A 19,051-nucleotide genomic window follows, 5' to 3' on the forward strand; every position below is an offset into this window, starting at 1 on the left:
TACTCCCTTGGAATGGAGAAACGGACAGCTAGCCGCACAGATATGTGCCCTACATTTCAGAAGTGTATTCGCAATCCAGGGGGAGCATAAAGGGAAACAAAACAAAATAATCTAAGTGCAGACAATATAATAAAGTGAATATGCTCTGTAGAATTCTTGGCTCCTATGTGCAGCCTACTCACAGGATTTCAGTAAAAAATGGGCAACAAGAGAAAGCTTTGGATAACAGGAAGAACTTCAGGCTCTGGAGTGATGTTATTCTCCAATCACAGCGAGATGAAGGTGCATGTAAAAAGAAATATATCCATAGTGCAGACCAATAGTAAAACGTAATTTTATAATGGTACCAAAAATGCAAACTTACAATAAAAAAAGTTTCAAAATGCATGAATCACCAAAATGTGATATAGGAGAGTCGATGTGTGCCTGGCTCACCCCCCGCCTCCGTTTAGCGATCGATCCAGTGGTAAGACGCCTCTGCGGTCAGCTCTCTGCTTCCCGGGGACTCTCTAGGGTGTTACGTCACATCCAGTTCGTTGCGTCACTTCCGGTTTCGGCTTTTGGATTGACAGTCACTGGCACCTCGTCTCTCCTGCTCTGGGCGGCTCTCACTCAACGCGTTTCGCCAATCAGATGCGTGGCTTCGTCAGGAGTGTACCGCCCCCTCCCTCTTCACATCTTAATATACCTTGCGTAATTAAAATTCAGCTAATCAACTAACTAATATCTGCTCTACCAGATCTGCACCAGGCAATCTCAACTAATAGTTAACATTGGACATCCACATCTCTGTGTAAAAATCAGAATTAATAGAAACACGAGTGTCATATATGTTATCACATATTGTAATCCAAGAGATGAGATATAGAAATGAGAGATTATATAGGTATGTACCGTGATGATTATTCACAATCAGGGAAATATTGTGCGAGGTATAAAAACAATATAAAATGTGTGTAAAGGAACCAAACAAACCACTATAAGTCAAAAAAGAGAAGAGACTTAATAAAAAATTAAATAAAAAAATTATTTATATATATGTAAATGATTAAATATCTAAATATTGAACAATCAACAAGAGATCTCAGAATGAGTACAGAAATCTATTGGTGATCTCATACAAAGTTGTAAATCCAATGTAACCAATACATAAAACAATTTGATTATACAATAAAAAATGAATATACAACAACAGAAGGATACATGTATAGCTACATATATAGCTACGGGACACAATAAACAATGGAATGGTAGGTACTAAACAAAAGGGAAATGGACCTAATGATATACATAGATGGATAGGGACGCTCATCCATTATTTATAAGATGAAATGCAAAGACATAGAGACGAACAAGAGAGGCAGGGTTAATGTCATACAGGAACATGATTACAGGAATGGTGCAATATCTATCTCCATAGTCAAGCCTCTGGGGGTAAGAGTTCGCAATCGATGTATCCAAAAGGATTCTCTCTTAATAAGTTCCAAATTGCGATCTCCTCCCCGCCAGTGACCCGAAATCTGCCCTACAGCCATATAGGTTAACCCTGTAGTGTTTCCCTGATGCTTTTCCATAAAATGATTAGATATACTATGTGTAGTCAGTTGTCTCTTAATACTAATAAGATGTTCGATAATCCTGACTCTCACTGGTCTTTCGGTTTTTCCTATATATTGTAGTTTACACGGGCATTCTAAAAGGTGCACTACATGGTCTGATCTACAGGTTAAGAGACACCTTATCCCCAAAGCTTTCTCTTGTTGCCCATTTTTTACTGAAATCCTGCGAGTAGCCTGTGAGTAGCCTGCACATAGGAGCCAAGAATTCTACAGATCTTATTCACATTATTATATTGTCTGCACTTAGATTATTTTGTTTTGTTTCCCTTTATGCTCCCCCTGGATTGCGAATACATTTCCACGACTTGGGGACCAGAGGAAACAGGCCCTACGAGATGGGTTTGAGCAGGGGGTTATAATTCATATATTTTCTTCACGAATGTTTTTCACGCATTTGCACTATTATTATTTATTGTTCACTATTGAGTTATTTATTATCACTATATTTTAAGTGGTCACTAATAGTGTTAGCGCCTGTTTTTCACCGTCACACAGCACCTACATTTCAGAAGACCAGGCTGATATACGGTAGCCTCCAATTGGCAGGCTGACCCGCCCACACCCTTGGACAGCACTCTCTTTACGCGTCCCCTGGATGCTACTCGTTGTCAGGCCACGCCATGCATAGAGGCTTCCGATGACTGACCAATGATCCCTCATGCTTTGTGTATTCGGTCTGTCGCCAATGTATCTAATGTCTCCAAAAATATGTATCACCTCTGACTGTGGTAAAGTCAGTGCTGTACCTCGTTACCCCTTCTCCATCCCCCTCCCCAGAATGTCTTTATTCTGTACCTCCCCTCCCCCTGCTGTATTTTTTAACTACAGAAAACCAATACAAATAATGAGTGGAAAAAATAAATCCATGCTGTAACTTTCTGTCTGTGCCAAATGCAAAAAAATGGCGCAATGTGTGGAAACACACTTTCTTTTGCTCCACAATCGCCTCTCTACATAAGCCTCCTAAATGTGTCGGATATTTGCTTCGGTGCTTCTCTGAGTTAGGTTTAGCGCCCACATTTGAAAAGCTTGTAAAAAGAAGTTGTGAAACAAACATGATGTTGGAGAAGCTGTTACATGGCAGAGCTCTTTCTGTTTATTGTACAAACTATATAGGGTGCGTTACGCAATGATCTATTCACAATCCCTTACTGAGTACACAGCTGTTCTGTGTGTGTGCTCACTGGGTGTGTTTTATTAAGCATTATTCCGCTACGCTGGTATTTACCCCTCGCACTGTTCCGTATCTGACTCATGGCGTGCCATTACTATCTTAGGGGCGTTTTATGGCCACAAATCACCATTAAAGTCAGTGAGGATATTCTGCAGGAAACACCCGGGAAGGCGGCTTTGGACAACATAGAATTCCTCGGGGTGTCCTGCTAACATGCTGACCCGAGCTGACCACACAGTAACTCTTGAATCCCCTGAACTTGGAAGGCCGATTTTGTATGGGATGTATACAAATGGGAACTGGCTGCAATCTCCTTTTCATCTGAAAGATGTATAACTAATGGCAGACAGCACCACCTATGTGAAAATATCTAGTAAAAGATATAATATATAGCCCAAAAGATTAAAGCGATGGTGCTGGAGGGACAGGGAACTCCCACCAATTCCCACGCAAAAATCAGATAAACCAGAATCCACCCCGCACTCATGGAAAGTACACAATAGTCACAGCTTCCCCAAATCATCTCACGTCATCAAGATTTGAAACAACGTCGCCTCCCTTATCTTATTGACTTTTACGTCTTTTTGGACATATATATTCCCCCTTATTTGCATGCATTACCTTGTTTTCCCCTCTGTGTTGGGATAAGGTGTGCCTTCCCCGTTTCATGGCTCTGATTTCTGTGATTTCCCTTGGGTTTTTTTTGCTCCTTACTGTCGTTTATTTTTCACTCTAGCTCCCTCTGTGTCTTTATTGTTGGTTTTTTATCTACTAGTAAACACACCACATTCTGGTTTATAAGCATTATGACTATTGTGTACTTTTCAGCGTGCGGGGTAGACTCTGGTTTATCTCATAAGAAAGATGCTTTCCACACCAGCAATATCCCAGAGCCCTGTATTTTTTTCTAAGATGTAATATATATTTATAGACCCATACGCCCTTCGGTATGTTGCGAACCCCATGCTGGAGAAGATATAAGTCCCATATATTTGAATGAAGCTGCACCATTCTCCAGTGTAGGGAAGATGACTTCACAGCACACTGGCCATAGATACTAGGGTCAAAATGACTCATGGCCACTCTTGTATAGAGCAACCTATAGTACATACTATAGCTAAGTAAGTGTCACTGCTGCTACCCCATCAGTCCAACCTAGTAAAATATGACTGAGTTCATTTTAGTGAAATCACTTACAATTACATTCGAAACGTGTTTAACCCATTTAAGTAAACTAAGAGCATGTGAGGCTCTACAGCCCTCTCTCACCTCAAACTTTCCCCACTAATCTCCCCCTACCTATGGGACGCTCTTCCACTCTCTATCCGTCACGCACCTTCCCTTTCCTCATTCAAAGCCCAGCTGAAAATCCACCTCTTAAAAGATGCCATTCATTAAATGTCTTACGCCTCTGCTACTGACTCCAGATGCATTTGATATCCCCTGTCTGCACTTCTAATAATGCACGTTTTACTCCTAATGTGCTCATAACACTTAGATTGTAAGCTCTTTGGGGCAGGCTCTGATCTAGTCTTATGATGTAATTTATCTGTTAAACATATTGGTAATTTACCATTTAGTGTAATGTTGTAAAGCGCTGCCCACATGGTTGGCAGCCCTCATTCTCTCCTGTCTCCACTATTGTAACCTTCTGCTGTCCGGCCTTCCTGCCTCTCACCTGTCTCCCCTACAATCTATCCTAAACGCTGCTGCTAGAATCACTTTACTCTCTTCTAAATCTGTCTCAGCGTCTTCCCTCCTGAAATCCCTCTCCTGGCTTCCGATCAAATCCCGTATCTCGCACTCAATGCTCCTCCTCACATTTAAAGCTTTACACTCTTCTGCCCCTCCTTACAGCTCAGCCCTAATTTCTCGCTATGCACCATCCCGACTCTTGCGTTCTGCTCAAGGATGTCTTCCCTTTACCCCCTTTATATCTAAAGCCCTCTCCCGCCTCAAACCTTTCTCACTGACTGCCCCACACTTCTGGAATGTCCTTCCCCTCAACACCCGACTAGCACCCTCTCTATCCACCTTTAAGACCCACCTTAAAGCACCTTTAACGAAGCATATGGGTAGCTCCGCTGGCTGATACTATACAACTCATACACCCTCCTATTGTCTCTGTACGTTCTCCCTACTTACCACTTAAGAGTGTAAGCTCTTCGAGGCAGATACTCCCTTTCCTATTGTTACTTTCATGTCTAAAGCGCATATTCCCACTGTGTTGTATCATCCTGTCCCGTGTATTACGGCTGTGACGCGCTGTGTACCTGCATAGCGCTATAGAAATAAGGGTATGCATACATACGTACAAAAGTCTTCTGCTGCTGTTGATTGTTCATAATCATAAAAGATTTACACACCTTGTACATTGCACACGTGAATCTGAGAGACAATTCCTGTGTCATTCTCCTTATCTGCAGGCCATTGGTAAATGAAAAGCGAGGTATGAGAAGAGCCAGCATCGAACACCATACCATACTGTAGGAAGAAACAGAGAGCATCATGGGAAAATTTCCATAAGCCACTGAATGCTAACTGTTATATATTAAGCAACGTAGCTTTTAATGACACAGCCCCGTCCTACGGGCAGAACACATTTCAAAGAGATTATTACATTGAAGTCCATATAAACACTGATTGATGCTAGCAATTAATTTGATTTCTCATGAGTGAGAGTTACTCGAAATTAAATTGATCAGGCCTAAATGTCTTCAGCAACATCTTAACCGCTTTCAGCGGTCTGCAACATGCTACTCTGCAATCATTTCCAATTAAACTGGGGAGTTGAAATTGGTTAACGTATTTATTTTACACATCTTATTACAAATGGTCACCGTTTCCATTACTGCTGAATATCAGCTTTCTTTGTGGCTGATTCATAAGTAGCTATTGAACGGCTTCTTGCACTGAAGGGGTTAAACAAGGCAGCGTCACTTAGCGCTACTTGAAATAAAGCAGATGCGATTTTAGCAACCCCCGCTGAAATAGTGACAAGGCACGACTGTAATATGTGTGTGTCCTAGTGCAGGACAAGTCCCAGCAGGGAAGTGGAACTCTCTGTTACCAGCATTCTGTTATGTATCACATGGACAAATAAAAGAAAGTGAAATTGTCGCATTATGTGGGTGAGATCTAAAAATTACATAAGCTGTTCTTTAAGCAGGAGATTAAATAAAGTATTAGTGCCCCCTATTCAGTTACTTTACTGGCATGCGTGATCAGGTAGCCCTATTGAGGAGAATGAGATCTGCTGGATACAGGCCCCTGATACCTTCAAGATCCCCAAATTACATTCCTGAGGCCCAACACAAGCTTGGAGTGTCACTTTGGTTAACTGGGAACATTTCTAGTTTGACCCTGGCATCAGGTGGGCTCTAATGGTCCAAGCTAACCCAGTGTCCTGGAATGACCAGGAGATTCCTGAAATCTTGGGTAAACTCTGGAGACTGTCCACATCTCCCATGGTGGCCTTTCTATCAGTGCAGCTGCACGGAGAGTCGGACGGCCATGTGTCCATTCGGATGTGTATGTACTAAGAATGGGACGGTTCGTGGGTCCAAAACTTTGCGAACTTTCAAGTTTGCATGAAAAGTTCAAGCCGAACTTCGCAACAAACTTTTAGGTCTGAGAGAAGTTCGAGGAGGAAAAAAACCCCAGAGAAGGTTTGCAATAAAAAATAAAATAAATCCCTGCTTCTATTGAGTTGTACCCGTCATTTTTTTACATTCTCAAAACAAAACCAAAATAAGAAAAATGTTAAGAATCAAAACACCAGTGACAGTGCCCACCTGTAGTATATATATATATATATATATATATATATATATATATATATATACATATATACACACACATATATATATATATATATATATATATATATATATATATTTATATATATATATATATAAAAAGAGAAAAAAACAAAAAACAGGCGCACTCATAGTGTAGTAAGGTTAACAATTTTATATATGGGACTGGATAAAATATGAACTGTTCACTCACAAACGGAGAAAAATAAATCGCATGTATGAAATAAATACTCAATCGCCAACATGTGAAGCAGGAACTCGACTGCAACTCCGGATGGAAAGCCGTTTACGTCGCTGTATAGGAGGAACCCGTGGTAGTAGATCTTCTGTGTATCGAAGACAACCAGGCACCTCCTCGCTGTTCAAGTGTCTCTCTCACCGTAGAGGGCTTCCGGGACAGCGTCGTCACTCACAATGCATGGAGTACATGGAAGGCTTCCGGGTCAGCCTGGTCACTGACAGTGCAGCAAACGCCGTATTGGCAATGAGTCCCAACAATGCAGGGATAGTTTCTCCGCTCTCCCAGAGTAAAAAGTCCAATAATAAAGATAAAAATACTCCAAATGATATATATATATATATATATATACAGTGCTCGACAAACCCGGTCGCCCACTCGCCAGATGCGAACGGAAATTGGCCCGTGGCCAGCTACTTTTCCCCCCTGCTCTGCGCAAATTTTAAAAAAATTAAAAAAAAAAAATAACAAAAAAAATATCCTCCTGGCTGATTGGCCAATTGGTCGTGACGCGGAATGGAGCCCTTCTCTGCAGGGGTAATGGCTTCTCCTCGCGCGCGCGGTCCGTCTCCGTCTCCTGCCCGCGCTTCCCTCCTCATCCCCTCCAGTCTCCGCTCCTGTCGGGCAAGAGATGACAGCAGGGGATTTCTCCCCCCATCTCCCCCCCCCCTGCCCCGCTTGCCCTCCGGTTCTGCTCCTGTCCCTGTGGCTGCTTGCGCGGGGCAGGAGATGACAGTGGGCGATGTTCCCCCGTCCCGGTTGCCCTACGGTCCCCGCTTTCCCCCAGTGGCTGCTCCCGATGCCAGCAGGGGGGTTCCCCTCGGTCCCCGTGGCTGTCTCCGCTTCCCCACCCCCCCACAAATTTAAAAAAATAAATAAATAACAAAACAAAATATCTTCCTGGCTGATTGGCCGTGACGCGGTCGTGACGCGGAATGGAGCCCTTCTCTGCAGGGGTAAGTAATGGCTGCTCCTCGCGTGCGCGGTCCCTGTCTCCTGCTCGCGCTTCCCTTCTCATCCCCTCAGTCTCCGCTCCTGTCCCCGTGGCTGCTCGCGCGGGGCAGGAGATGACGGCAGGGGATTTCCCCCCCACCCACTCCCCGGTCCCGCTTGCCCTCCGGTTCCGCTCCTGTCCCCGTGGCTGCTCGCGTGGGGCAGGAGATGACAGCGGGGAATGTTCCCCCCCCCCCCCAAACCTGCTTCCCCTTTGGTCTCCGCTCCTGTCCCCGTGGCTGCTCGCGCGAGGCAGGGGATTTCCCCCCCCTGTCCCGCTTGCCCTCCGGTTCCACAGAGTGTGTATGTATGAGAGAGTGTGGTGTGTGTGTGTGTGTGTGTGTGTGTGTGTGTGTGTGTGTGTGTGTGTGTGTGTGTGTGTGTGTGTGTGTGTGTGTGTGTGTGTGTGTGTGTGTGTGTGTGTGTGTGTGTGTGTGTGTGTGTGTGTGTGTGTGTGTGTACGTGTAGGACACCAAAGGTACCCCCCACCCCACCCAGTCAGTCATCCCCCCACCCCACCCAGTCAGTCATCCCCCCACCCCACCCAGTCAGTCATCCCCCCATCCCACCCAGTCAGTCATCCCCCCACCCCACCCAGTCAGTCATACTCCCCACCACCCAGTCAGTCATACTCCCCCCCACCCAGTCAGTCATACCCCCCCAGTCAGTCATACCCCCCCACCCAGTAAGTCATACCCCCCCCACCCAGTCAGTCATACCCCCTCAGTCAGTCATACCCCCCACCCAGTCTGTCATACCCCCCCACCCAGTCAGTCATACCCCCCCACCCAGTCAGTCATAACCCCCCCCACCCAGTCAGTCATACCCCCCACCCAGTCAGTCATACCCCGCCCACCCAGTCAATCATACCCCCCCCCACCAAGTCAAACATACCCCCCCACCCAGTCAGTCATACCCCCCCAGTCAGTCATACCCCCCCACCCAGTAAGTCATACCCCCCCCCACCCAGTCAGTCATACCCCCTCAGTCAGTCATACCCCCCACCCAGTCAGTCATACCCCCCACCCAGTCAGTCATACCCCCCACCCAGTCAGTCATACCCCCCCACCCAGTCAGTCATACCCCCCCACCCAGTCAGTCATAACCCCCCCCACCCAGTCAGTCATACCCCCCACCCAGTCATACCCCCCCACCCAGTCAATCATACCCCCCCCCACCAAGTCAAACATACCCCCCCACCCAGTCAGTCATAACCCCCCCCCACCCAGTCAGTCATAACCCCCCCCACCCAGTCAGTCATACCCCCCACCCAGTCATACCCCCCCACCCAGTCAATCATACCCCCCCCACCAAGTCAAACATACCCCCCCACCCAGTCAGTCATAACCCCCCCCCACCCAGTCAGTCATAACCCCCCCCACCCAGTCATACCCCCCCACCCAGTCAGTCAGTCATACCCCCCCACCCAGTCAGTCACCCCCCACCCAGTCAGTCATCCCACCCCCCTGCCCAGTCACCCCACCCAGTCAGACAGTCAGTAATCCCCACCCAGTCAGTCAGTAATCCCCACCCAATCACCCACCCAGTCACCCCACCCAATCACCCACCCAGTCACCCCACCCAATCACCCACCCAGTCACCCCATCACCCCACCCAGTCACCCCATCACCCCATCACCCCACCCAGTCTCCCATCACCCCACCCAGTCACCCCATCCCCCCACAGTCACCCTCTCTCCGTCTCTCACCCTCTCTCTCTCCCTCTGTCTCTCCCTCTCTCTCTCCCTCTCACCCTCTCTCTCACCCTCTCTCCATCTCTCTCTCACCCTCTCTCGGTCTCTCTCTCCCTCTCTCGGTCTCTCTCTCACCCTCTCTCCGTCCTCTCTCACCCTCTCTCCGTCTCTCTCTCACCCTCTCTCCGTCTCTCTCTCACCCTCTCTCCGTCTCTCTCTCACCCTCTCTCCGTCTCTCTCTCACCCTCTCTCCGTCTCTCTCTCACCCTCTCTCCGTCTCTCTCTCCGTCTCTCTCTCACCCTCTCTCCGTCTCTCTCTCACCCTCTCTCTCTCTCTCTCTCTCTGTCTCACCCTCTCTCTGTCTCACCCTCTCTCTGTCTCACCCTCTCTCTGTCTCACCCTCTCTCTGTCTCACCCTCTCTCTGTCTCAAAATCTGGATCTGGATATTTTATTTACCCTGTATATCTTAACTGCCCTATACTACACCGAAATAACCTATACTGCTTTCTTCCAGATCTGACTCACACAGAAGACATTGGAATCCCCCGTAACCCAGAAGACAGGTAGGGAACACATCCCCTCCAATGTATAACATTGTGGGAATGAGGTACCTGGACATTGAGGGTCTGCGGATCAGGTAAGATCCCAGGTGGGATTGCTGCTTTAAACATTCTGAAGCGGGGGCATCCAGGCACTAGTTAAGGGGTGCAGGAAACTAGTCATTCACATCTGGCTTGTTTTTCTAGATTCGACATTTATACACACACATACACACACACAAAACAAGGACTAATTGTAGTATAATGTAATACAATAAATAAACTTATGTCAAAAACGAATGTTCTTACTAGAAATTTATTAAATTTATTTCATTTATGGTTTTTTTTAAATGCGGGGCTGGGGGCGGGATTAGAGGCGGGGTTGGGGGCGGGACTAGAGGCGGGACTAGGTGGCGAGTAGATTTTTTGGTTCGGCGAGTAGATTTTTGGGTGATTTGTCAAGCACTGTATATATATATACATGTTTCTATGGAAGTGTATATACCAGGGGCCACCAACTAGTCAGGCTTTCACGATATCCCTGCTTCAGACCAAGTGGCTCAATCAGTGGCTCAGTCATTACGACTGAACCACCTGTGCTGAAGCAGGGGATAAACCTAAAAGCTGATCTGTTGGTGGCCCTTGAGGACTGGAGTTGGCCACCCGTGAGCTACCATCACCCCAACCATGGGCAGCCAGATTGCCATTAGGTATAAGCTTCCTTATTGGCTTCTATTAGTCATTGAGCCAGAAAAGGTGGGATGGAGGCAAAATGTGCCGCGCAATGCAGATTGTGGGAGATTATATCTCTGTTCTAAGTAAATACAGGACACGGAAGTCCTGCAGATATCATTCTCATTAATCGAGCTACTGTAAAAGAGGCTGGTTAAGTGGCACTGTTACTTAACTCCTTTGCTACCCGAGAACCTGTGTATGTAACAGGCCCGTCTAGCGGTGAATGTACTACAAATACATATATAATACTTTTTTCCCCTTACTTTAGACATCTGAACTCTGGTTTACATTCAATCATTGTCTAGTAGTTGTAAACAAGTTACCACAGGTCTGGTAACATTTCTTTGTTAGTCCGGTTGTGATAGTGCAGGGTTAATGAGTACTGCAGTATTAGGCGATACCTTTTTTTATTTGGACTAACAATAGATATCATAAGACAAGTTTTGCGAGCTCTCCACTCTCCCTCAGGTCAGTGATACTGATATACAAAAGACTCCAGGAGTTTAACACAAATTATATACAGATACACATCTTTGATGCCCCTGTCCCAATAAGGTAGGCCTAAAATAATTTTTGTGGCCTAGGCTTTTGGGCCTCAATTTGCACAGCTGTTGAACACGTCTGAAATGATGGAACAAATGTTCCAGCAATCCCCCCCCACAATGACTTTGTTGCTTTATTTTACCTACGCCAGGGGTCCCTCTGAGCTGGTCAGCGGTTTCTTGACATGCAGGGATCCCCCCCAGTTCCAGATCAAATTTACTTTTTTGTTTTGGTAGTTACTCTGACAAACTAGAAACATGGCCACCGGGGCCACCAATAGAAAGCCAGCATTTCATCTCCCGATGATGTCACGGCTTTCTATTCGTCACCCGAGCGAGTCCTGAACCGTGCAGCATTTTGAGTAGAAATGGGCAAGAACTCTCGCCCAGTTGACAAAGCCCTGCCTCGCTCGGGAGCCAGGGGTCACTGGATAGGCTCCAGTGCAGATGAGAAAAGTCTGCGATTTATGACTTAAGGTGTTAAATGGTCCCTGAATGTTAGTGATGTAAGAGTATGTGTGTGTATATGTGTGTGTAAATTTACATTTATAAAGTGCCCACAGTATATACAGCGCTTTAAAAAAAAAGTTGTGTGTGGACTGGGAGTGTATACCAATGGTGTGGATAGGTGTAGAAATGTAAGAGGGTGTTGCATTACTATTAGTGTGTGTAGATTCTATGTGGTCCCTATTGGTATAAAGGGATAGAATAACATAGTACATATGTATGTGTCAGAGACAGCTGTGTGTGAATTCATATAGCGCAGTATGGATAGACATGGCCTTTAGCACTCATGGGAAGAGAGTTCTCTTGTGTCAGGGTAGTGACTCATGAAACTGCGGTCTCAGTTTAGGCCATCGCTAAGTGTCCCGAACAGTTGCATACATTTGTATTCATGCAACCGTCTCTCGATCGGTGTTCTAAGATTACCTTTGAGTATGACCACCTTCAGATCATTCATCTTATGGCCAGAGTCAGAGAAATGTTCGCCGACAGGACTGTCTCTTATTCCGTGTGTGTGATGCTGTGGCGATGCAGATTAATTCTCTTGTTTAGCCCCATTCCTGTCTCACCTATGTAGTAGCAGCCCCCTTTGCATTTCATGCACATGATGAGGTACACAACAACAGGTGAACCTTCCTCTGATTTTGTACTCCAGATTCCTGTATGGTACTGTATTTGTATTTTGCCCGCTGTGTGGAGCATTGCGCAGGTTTTGCATCTTGCGTCCTGGCATGGTCTTGTCCCGCATTCAGTTGTACTGTTGAATACTTTACTCCTCACCATAATTTTCTTGAGATTATGAGGTTCTCTGTATGATAATAAGGGTGCTTCAGGGAAGACCTGTTGCAGTCTTGTATCTTCCTGGGGAATGGGTTGTAGTCCCTTGGCAATATTGCATATGACTTCTAGGTGTGGGTAATATGTGACCACCAAAGGTACCCTGTCGCTTGTCTCTTTCTGTCTGTTTTCAAGGAGATCACTTCTTGGTATTCTGGTGGCTGTGTGGATGTGCTGGTCTACAATTCTGTGGTTATATCCACAGTTTATGAAATCCGATCTCAAGGCTCTAATCCGCTGGCCTCTGTCTGCTGTTGGAGCATATACGGTTGTATCATATGGCTTGACTGTAGATGGTTGCATGCTTAGTGTGTGTCGGGTGGAAGCTGTTGTCCCTCAAATAGCTGGCTCTGTCTGGAGGTTTGCGGTATACAGAAGTCTGTAGTTGGTTGTTCTTTATAGTGATGGTGGTGCATAGGAAATATACTTCGTCCGGGGAATGGGTGCGTTTGAGGTTGATGGTCGGGTGGAACGTTTTGAAGTTCTCATGGAACTGTAGGAGGTCCTGTTCACCAGAGGTCCAAATCAGGAGGATGTCATCGATGTACAGAAGGTATGTAAGGGGTTTCAAGTAACAGGTGGAGAGAAAGTCACTTTCCAGTTTTGCGCAGAATAGATTGGCATACTGTGGCGCCATCCAAGTGCCCATAGCGGTGCCAGTTGTCTAGAGGTATCTGTCATTTCCAAATGTGAAGTAGTTATGGGTCAGAATAAATTCAATGCATTTAGTCACTGTCTCTGTGAGCGGATCCTGTGGTCCCAGAAAGTATCTGCAGGCTGAAATCCCACCTTTGTTTGGGATGTTTGTGTAAAGTGATTCTACATCCATGGTTGCTAGTAGTGTTCCTGTTGGGAGTGGGCTAATGACATTAAGTTTGTTTAGCAGGTCTGTGGTGTCCTTGATATAGCCGGGTGTGTTCCTGACAAGTGGTTTTAGAATGCCTTCCACCCAGCCAGAGATATTCTCAGTCAGTGTGCCAGATCCATATATATATAGATGTAGAGATACCTCTATATACCTATATATATATATATATACACACACACACATACACAGAACACAAAATAACGCATTAAATAAAGTCTACTTAACCATACTTTACAATGGCACTACTATTAAATAATGCGTTGATTAATTCCTTTGTCATTCCTACAATCTAGTGCAGGAGTGGCCAACTCCAGTCTTCAAGGGCCCCCAGGGTTTCAGGATATCCCTGCTTCTCACAGGTTGCTCAATCAGTGACTCAGTCCACGACCGGTAGCAATACCTACCTTGTTAGGTGATTTCTGGGAAACATTTTTTATATCCACGAGGCTGAGGATGAGAGCGATGATCCCAGATACCAGGGAGATAGTGATGATACATCCCAAAATCAAACCCTTCCGATTCGCACACATGACAGTACCCACCTGGAAGGAAACAAGAGCGATTACTGCCATATCGGTATGGACAGATGTGCTAATCCACATGATAAAAGATGGGCTCAGACAGTCCTGGGGGAGACATGCTGTAAAAACTGATACTCGTAGAGGACTTTGAGTGTTGTGTCTGTGAGAGTTTGCAATTTGGTGTGCAATCACAGGAGAATAAACCTGGCACACAAATGATGTATGTATGTATGTATGTATGTGTGTGTGTATGTATGTATGTATGTATGCATGTATGCATGTGTGTATGTACAGTATGTATGTACTGTATGTATGTGTCTTTATTTATATAGCGCCATTAATGTACATAGCGCGTCACAGCAGTAATACACGTGACAATCATATACATAACAAATAATACAGATAACACATAATGGGAATATGCGCTTCAGACATAAAAGTAACATTTAGGAAAAAGAGTCCCTGCACCGAAGAGCTTACAATCTAATTATGGGAAGCATCACATTCTGCATCTTCGGCTGTCATTTATTTTAATTATTTTAGCATCAAAAGTGTTGCCAAATCTGGTCAAAGGTAAGATATTTCATTAAAATTTTCCCAACATTTGGTAGACATAAAAAAATAAGGTTTGCTTTTACTTTAGGGTCACTTTCATGTAGCTTTATACTAACGTCGCCCACCCCCCAACATCCGCTTAATGCATGAGGATTGTTAGATGACTCTCAGTGTATCCAGCACCTCACCTGCATCACGCACTCTCAGGTGAGTAAGGGTCAATCAATATACTGTATATTCTGGTCTTGCACTGAAAGTTAAGAGTTGGGATTATGGGAGTCATTCTATATCTGCCGAAGCCAAACATTCCCATATACTTAAATATTTAAATAATTTTTCGGTTGATAATGGCACGAACAGCCACCTTAGCCGATATAGAATTAAGTCCTACTGTATGTATGTATGCTACTTTACTAAACTGTAAGACTGTTAGACTGGGTCCAATCACTCATCAGTTGGGTTACCGAAGAAAGTGGTCGAAGAGGCATAGAGAAGGTAGTGCTAATGTAAATAACAAGCACATTGTGTATTTGTTCAATATTAGGGAAAAGCCATTAGAAATACTGACACTACGTCTAAGCTTAGAAATAAGAAAGGAGCCTTACAATAAATACTTTTAACCTTAAATACAAAGTGGAGCTGAAAGTGTGTGAATAAAAGAGAAAGCAGCGGTCCTATGGGATTGCAAATAAAAAAGCAGTGGTACTCTTTACCCCGTAGTACAGGAGTGGCCAACTTCAGTCCGCAAGGGCCACCAACAGCTCAGGTTTCCCGGATATCCCTACTTCAGCACAGGTGACTCAAGGTAATATCTGACATAGTCCAGTGATATCACCACGTGATGCCCTAGCTGCTGAGTGCCTTGCTATAATAATGCACAGTGAGAGCCTGCTCTCCATAGGAACATTCTGACAAGTTAAAACAAATACAACTACCCCCCCTCCCCTCCCAGCTGTGCCAGAGACGTACCAGTCCTTGTTTGGATCAGTCACCGTGAGGAGTTTGCCAGCCGTGTAAATTCCCTGCGGAGATCACACTCCCCTTGGGTCAAGGTGCAATGTGTACCGTACAGTACAGTAAATCTCTATGCATGAAGCAGAGAGAACAGATCCCCTCCCACAGCCCAGGTAGCCAATCACCTGCAAAGAAGCACAACATGAGCCGATCCTCTTACTGTATCAGTACAAGGCTCCAAAACACTGCATTTTTATTTATTTATAAAAATGTTTTACCAGGAAGTTATACACCTCTCGTTTTCAAGTATGTCCTGGGCACAGAGTTATAACAATGCATGGTTACATTAAAAGAACAGGGTTATACAGTCAATTCACAGACTTTTCATGGAGAGACCGGCAGGGGCTGTTATATTTGCTAAAGTTATTAATGCAGCATATTAGTTGGGGTGGAGAGGCAGAATCAATACTCTGTCACTGCAGATGTTTGCTGCCAATACAAACACACAGTTCCATGCTATTTCTCCCAGGATGAATGTGTGGGGATGCCCAAATATTGTAACTCGCAGTGACAGGTAAGGGGTGCAAATAAGCTGAGGTGACGACTTGATATGTTTCCAATGGTGAGGTGGGCACGGCTGGTTTAATATTAACACGTGTTGCGGGGCGCCACCTGACCTCATTCATTCACTGTCTAGAAACGTGACTGCGATTCCCATGTCATTTGGGGCAATAAAGCCGATTGGTGTGCAGATGTTTACACTTTCTACCCGTATTCATACAGGGGTTAGGAGAGCGTCACTCTAGTGCAGCAGCGGCCAACTCCAGTCCTCAAGGGCCACCAACAGATCAGATTGGAAGGATAGCCCTGCTTCAGCACAGATGCCTCAATCAGTGGCTCAGTCAGAGTGACTGATCCACTGATTGAGCCACATGTGCTGAAGCTGGAATATCCCTAATACCTGGCCTGTTGATGGCCCTTGAGGATTGGAGGTGGCTGCCCGTGCTCTAGTACACGGTCATGCATGCATCACCCTTTCGTATTACTACTGCAGTAGTGGTAGGAAAGCTGATAAATATTCCAGGTTACCCCCAGATTCCTGAGATACATACCTCCAAAGGTGCCCTATCCCTAGCTGGGGAAAGAATATGGAGGTTTAAATCTCCAGCGGCACAGCATCCAATAGGAAGCCAAAACATCGTCCGCCACGGCTTCTTATCGGCCTGCGTGTCGCGGGAGATTGAAGAAACAGGAAGTACCACAGTATCGCGTGAAGCAGGGGGTCTTCTGAGCTGAAATGATCATGGTTCAGTTCCCGGAGGCCCTCTGCCTCCCACATATTGCTTGAAAACGAAACATTGTACTTGGAATGCCGATTTAAATCAATCTTGTTTAACAGGGATAGGACATCCTGAAACCAAGCACAGTACCACTCGCTTTTTTAATCCACTCCAACCACTGAAAGTAATTGCGCAGCTCTGTCGTCAGCGCACATGCATCTCTGACATGGGAGAAACACTGTCAAGATTAGGTACCAGATGCCAAGATCACACTGCAAGCTCTATGGAACAGAGAAAAGATACGTCAGTGCAGTGCAGACCCCTCTGGTGACATTGTTAGTGTTATACAGAAAATGTTACAGATAAATAAATGACTATTTTCTTAATAACAATACAAATTTTATTTCATATAGAGTTTTTGGGGGTCATGCAGTAAGCGGCGGAAAGGCACTTCTAGCCTGTTTCACACCAAAAATGCCTACCACTATACAGTAAGGGGCGAAAAAATGGCGAGAAGCAAAAAAAAACGCCAATGTGTTTGGCGGTTTTTTTTTCCACCATCGGCGAGGCGAAAAGGCACTTTTCGCCTCAACTAGACATTTTTTCCGCCACGCTCAATTCTAGTAGTGGCGAGTAGCTTTGCGCCACTATTCGCCACTATTTGCCGAATCCAGCACGCCACAAAAAGTTGGCAAGTTGATGGTGAGAGGCTGCTGATGAGCGGCGGATCGGCACTTAGAAAAAATTCTGGCCTTTTTCCTGGCTGTGATTGATGCCGGGGGTCTCCGGAGCTGATACCATTAATACCAGCACCGGAGCCCCCCGGCATGCATCCGAGGCAGGAAAAATGCATTTAAAGGCCACTTCATTACCTTAGCGGCTAACCGCTAAGGCAATGAAGGGGTTAACCTGCCGTGCCAGGTTTATTGTCGGTAGCGGGTGTAGGTGAAGGGGGTATTTGGCCCTTGTTGTTTGTTTAGGGCTTGCGGGGGGGTTGCGGGTGCACTTAACCCCTTGACGACCGTAGCGGTTAATACCGCAACTGTCATGAAGGGGTTAAGCCCTTCCGCTACCCACCCGCAAGCCCTAAACAAACCACTGTTGCGGCCAAATACCCCCTTCACCCACCTCCGCTACCCACAATACAAAGAAAACACACACAACAGCCCCACACTAAATAAATAAATATATATATATATATATATATATATATATATATTACCCCAACAACCCCTACAACCCCCAAACATACACATATATGCACATACAGTATAGTAATGGGCACAATTACTATTATCCACAAATGGATAATAGTGAATGTGCCCATTTTAAATACATGAAGAACAATAAATACATATAGCACTCACCCATGTCCGGCTGCCACGATGAAGGCCTTCCTCATCTTCATCCTGCCCATGCCCCCTCCGCTGCTGCAAAACAGAAACAAGAATAAAAACATCCAATGTAATGTCCCCTAACCCCTTAATCACCATAGCGGTTAGTAACCGCTAGTCATTAAGGGGTTAACCCACCCTCACCCACCACTTGGGAGGCCTACATACCCTCCCCCACTAACCCCCCACCCCGTGAGGCCTAACCACCCACTACCCACAAGGGAGGCCTACCCACATACCCTTGGGGCCAATACCCCCTCCCCCCACCCCCAGTAACCACAATTAAAACAATACACTGCCCCACAATAAACATTATTCTATTTATTAAATACATTATCACCACCTGTGCCGCCCCATAAATACATGATTTATCCTTTTACATACAGGGTTCATACCCCAAGCCCCACGCGAGTCCCAGACGGGCTGACGGGTCACCTGACAGACCTATAGGGTACCAGCAACTTGTATCACACAGGTTCTGGAGGCCTGTTGGTGGGTCCCGCCAAGCGCCATGGCCCCCAGGTGGTCTCTGCAGGTCACCGTGGGCCACAATTGGGTCCCCACTGTAGGCCCGCGGATGTCTGGAAGCCACGGGTCAGACCCACAGGTGTCTGCGGGGCCTCGGGTGGTTCTCACAGGGGTCTGGGGACTCACGAGTGCTCACTACGGGTCCACGGTGCCCCCACAGATGTGGGACCACCGGTTCTTCCCCGCAGGTGTCACCCATGGACCACGCAGCCTGATACCTGTGAGATACCCGAGGATACCGCAGGTGGTCTCCAGAG

At 45.9% G+C, this 19,051-nt stretch overlaps 1 protein-coding gene across 6 annotated transcripts in view; it reads right to left on the minus strand.

Moving 5' to 3' along the window:
- The window catches only part of LOC142472234 (ectonucleoside triphosphate diphosphohydrolase 8-like), a 33,954-nt gene extending 18,239 nt beyond the window's left edge, over positions 1–15,715 (minus strand). Inside the window, exons 1-4 of one of the 6 annotated variants that reach the window (XM_075579139.1) lie at positions 15,608–15,715; positions 14,827–14,888; positions 13,967–14,104; positions 5,160–5,277 (exon numbers count right to left, since the gene is read on the minus strand). In XM_075579139.1, the coding sequence (XP_075435254.1) occupies positions 5,160–5,277; positions 13,967–14,104; positions 14,827–14,832 (262 nt within the window). In that variant the 5' untranslated portion in view covers positions 14,833–14,888; positions 15,608–15,715. Of the gene's footprint in view, positions 1–5,159; positions 5,278–6,804; positions 7,342–13,966; positions 14,105–14,826; positions 14,889–15,351; positions 15,532–15,607 lie in introns of those variants that run through there. The other 5 variants (XM_075579140.1, XM_075579141.1, XM_075579142.1 and 2 more) reach the window with 5 other exon arrangements.
- Positions 15,716–19,051: the final 3,336 nt, after the last annotated feature.

This window comes from Ascaphus truei, chromosome 21, assembly GCF_040206685.1.
Source record: "Ascaphus truei isolate aAscTru1 chromosome 21, aAscTru1.hap1, whole genome shotgun sequence".
Lineage (NCBI taxonomy): Eukaryota > Metazoa > Chordata > Amphibia > Anura > Ascaphidae > Ascaphus > Ascaphus truei.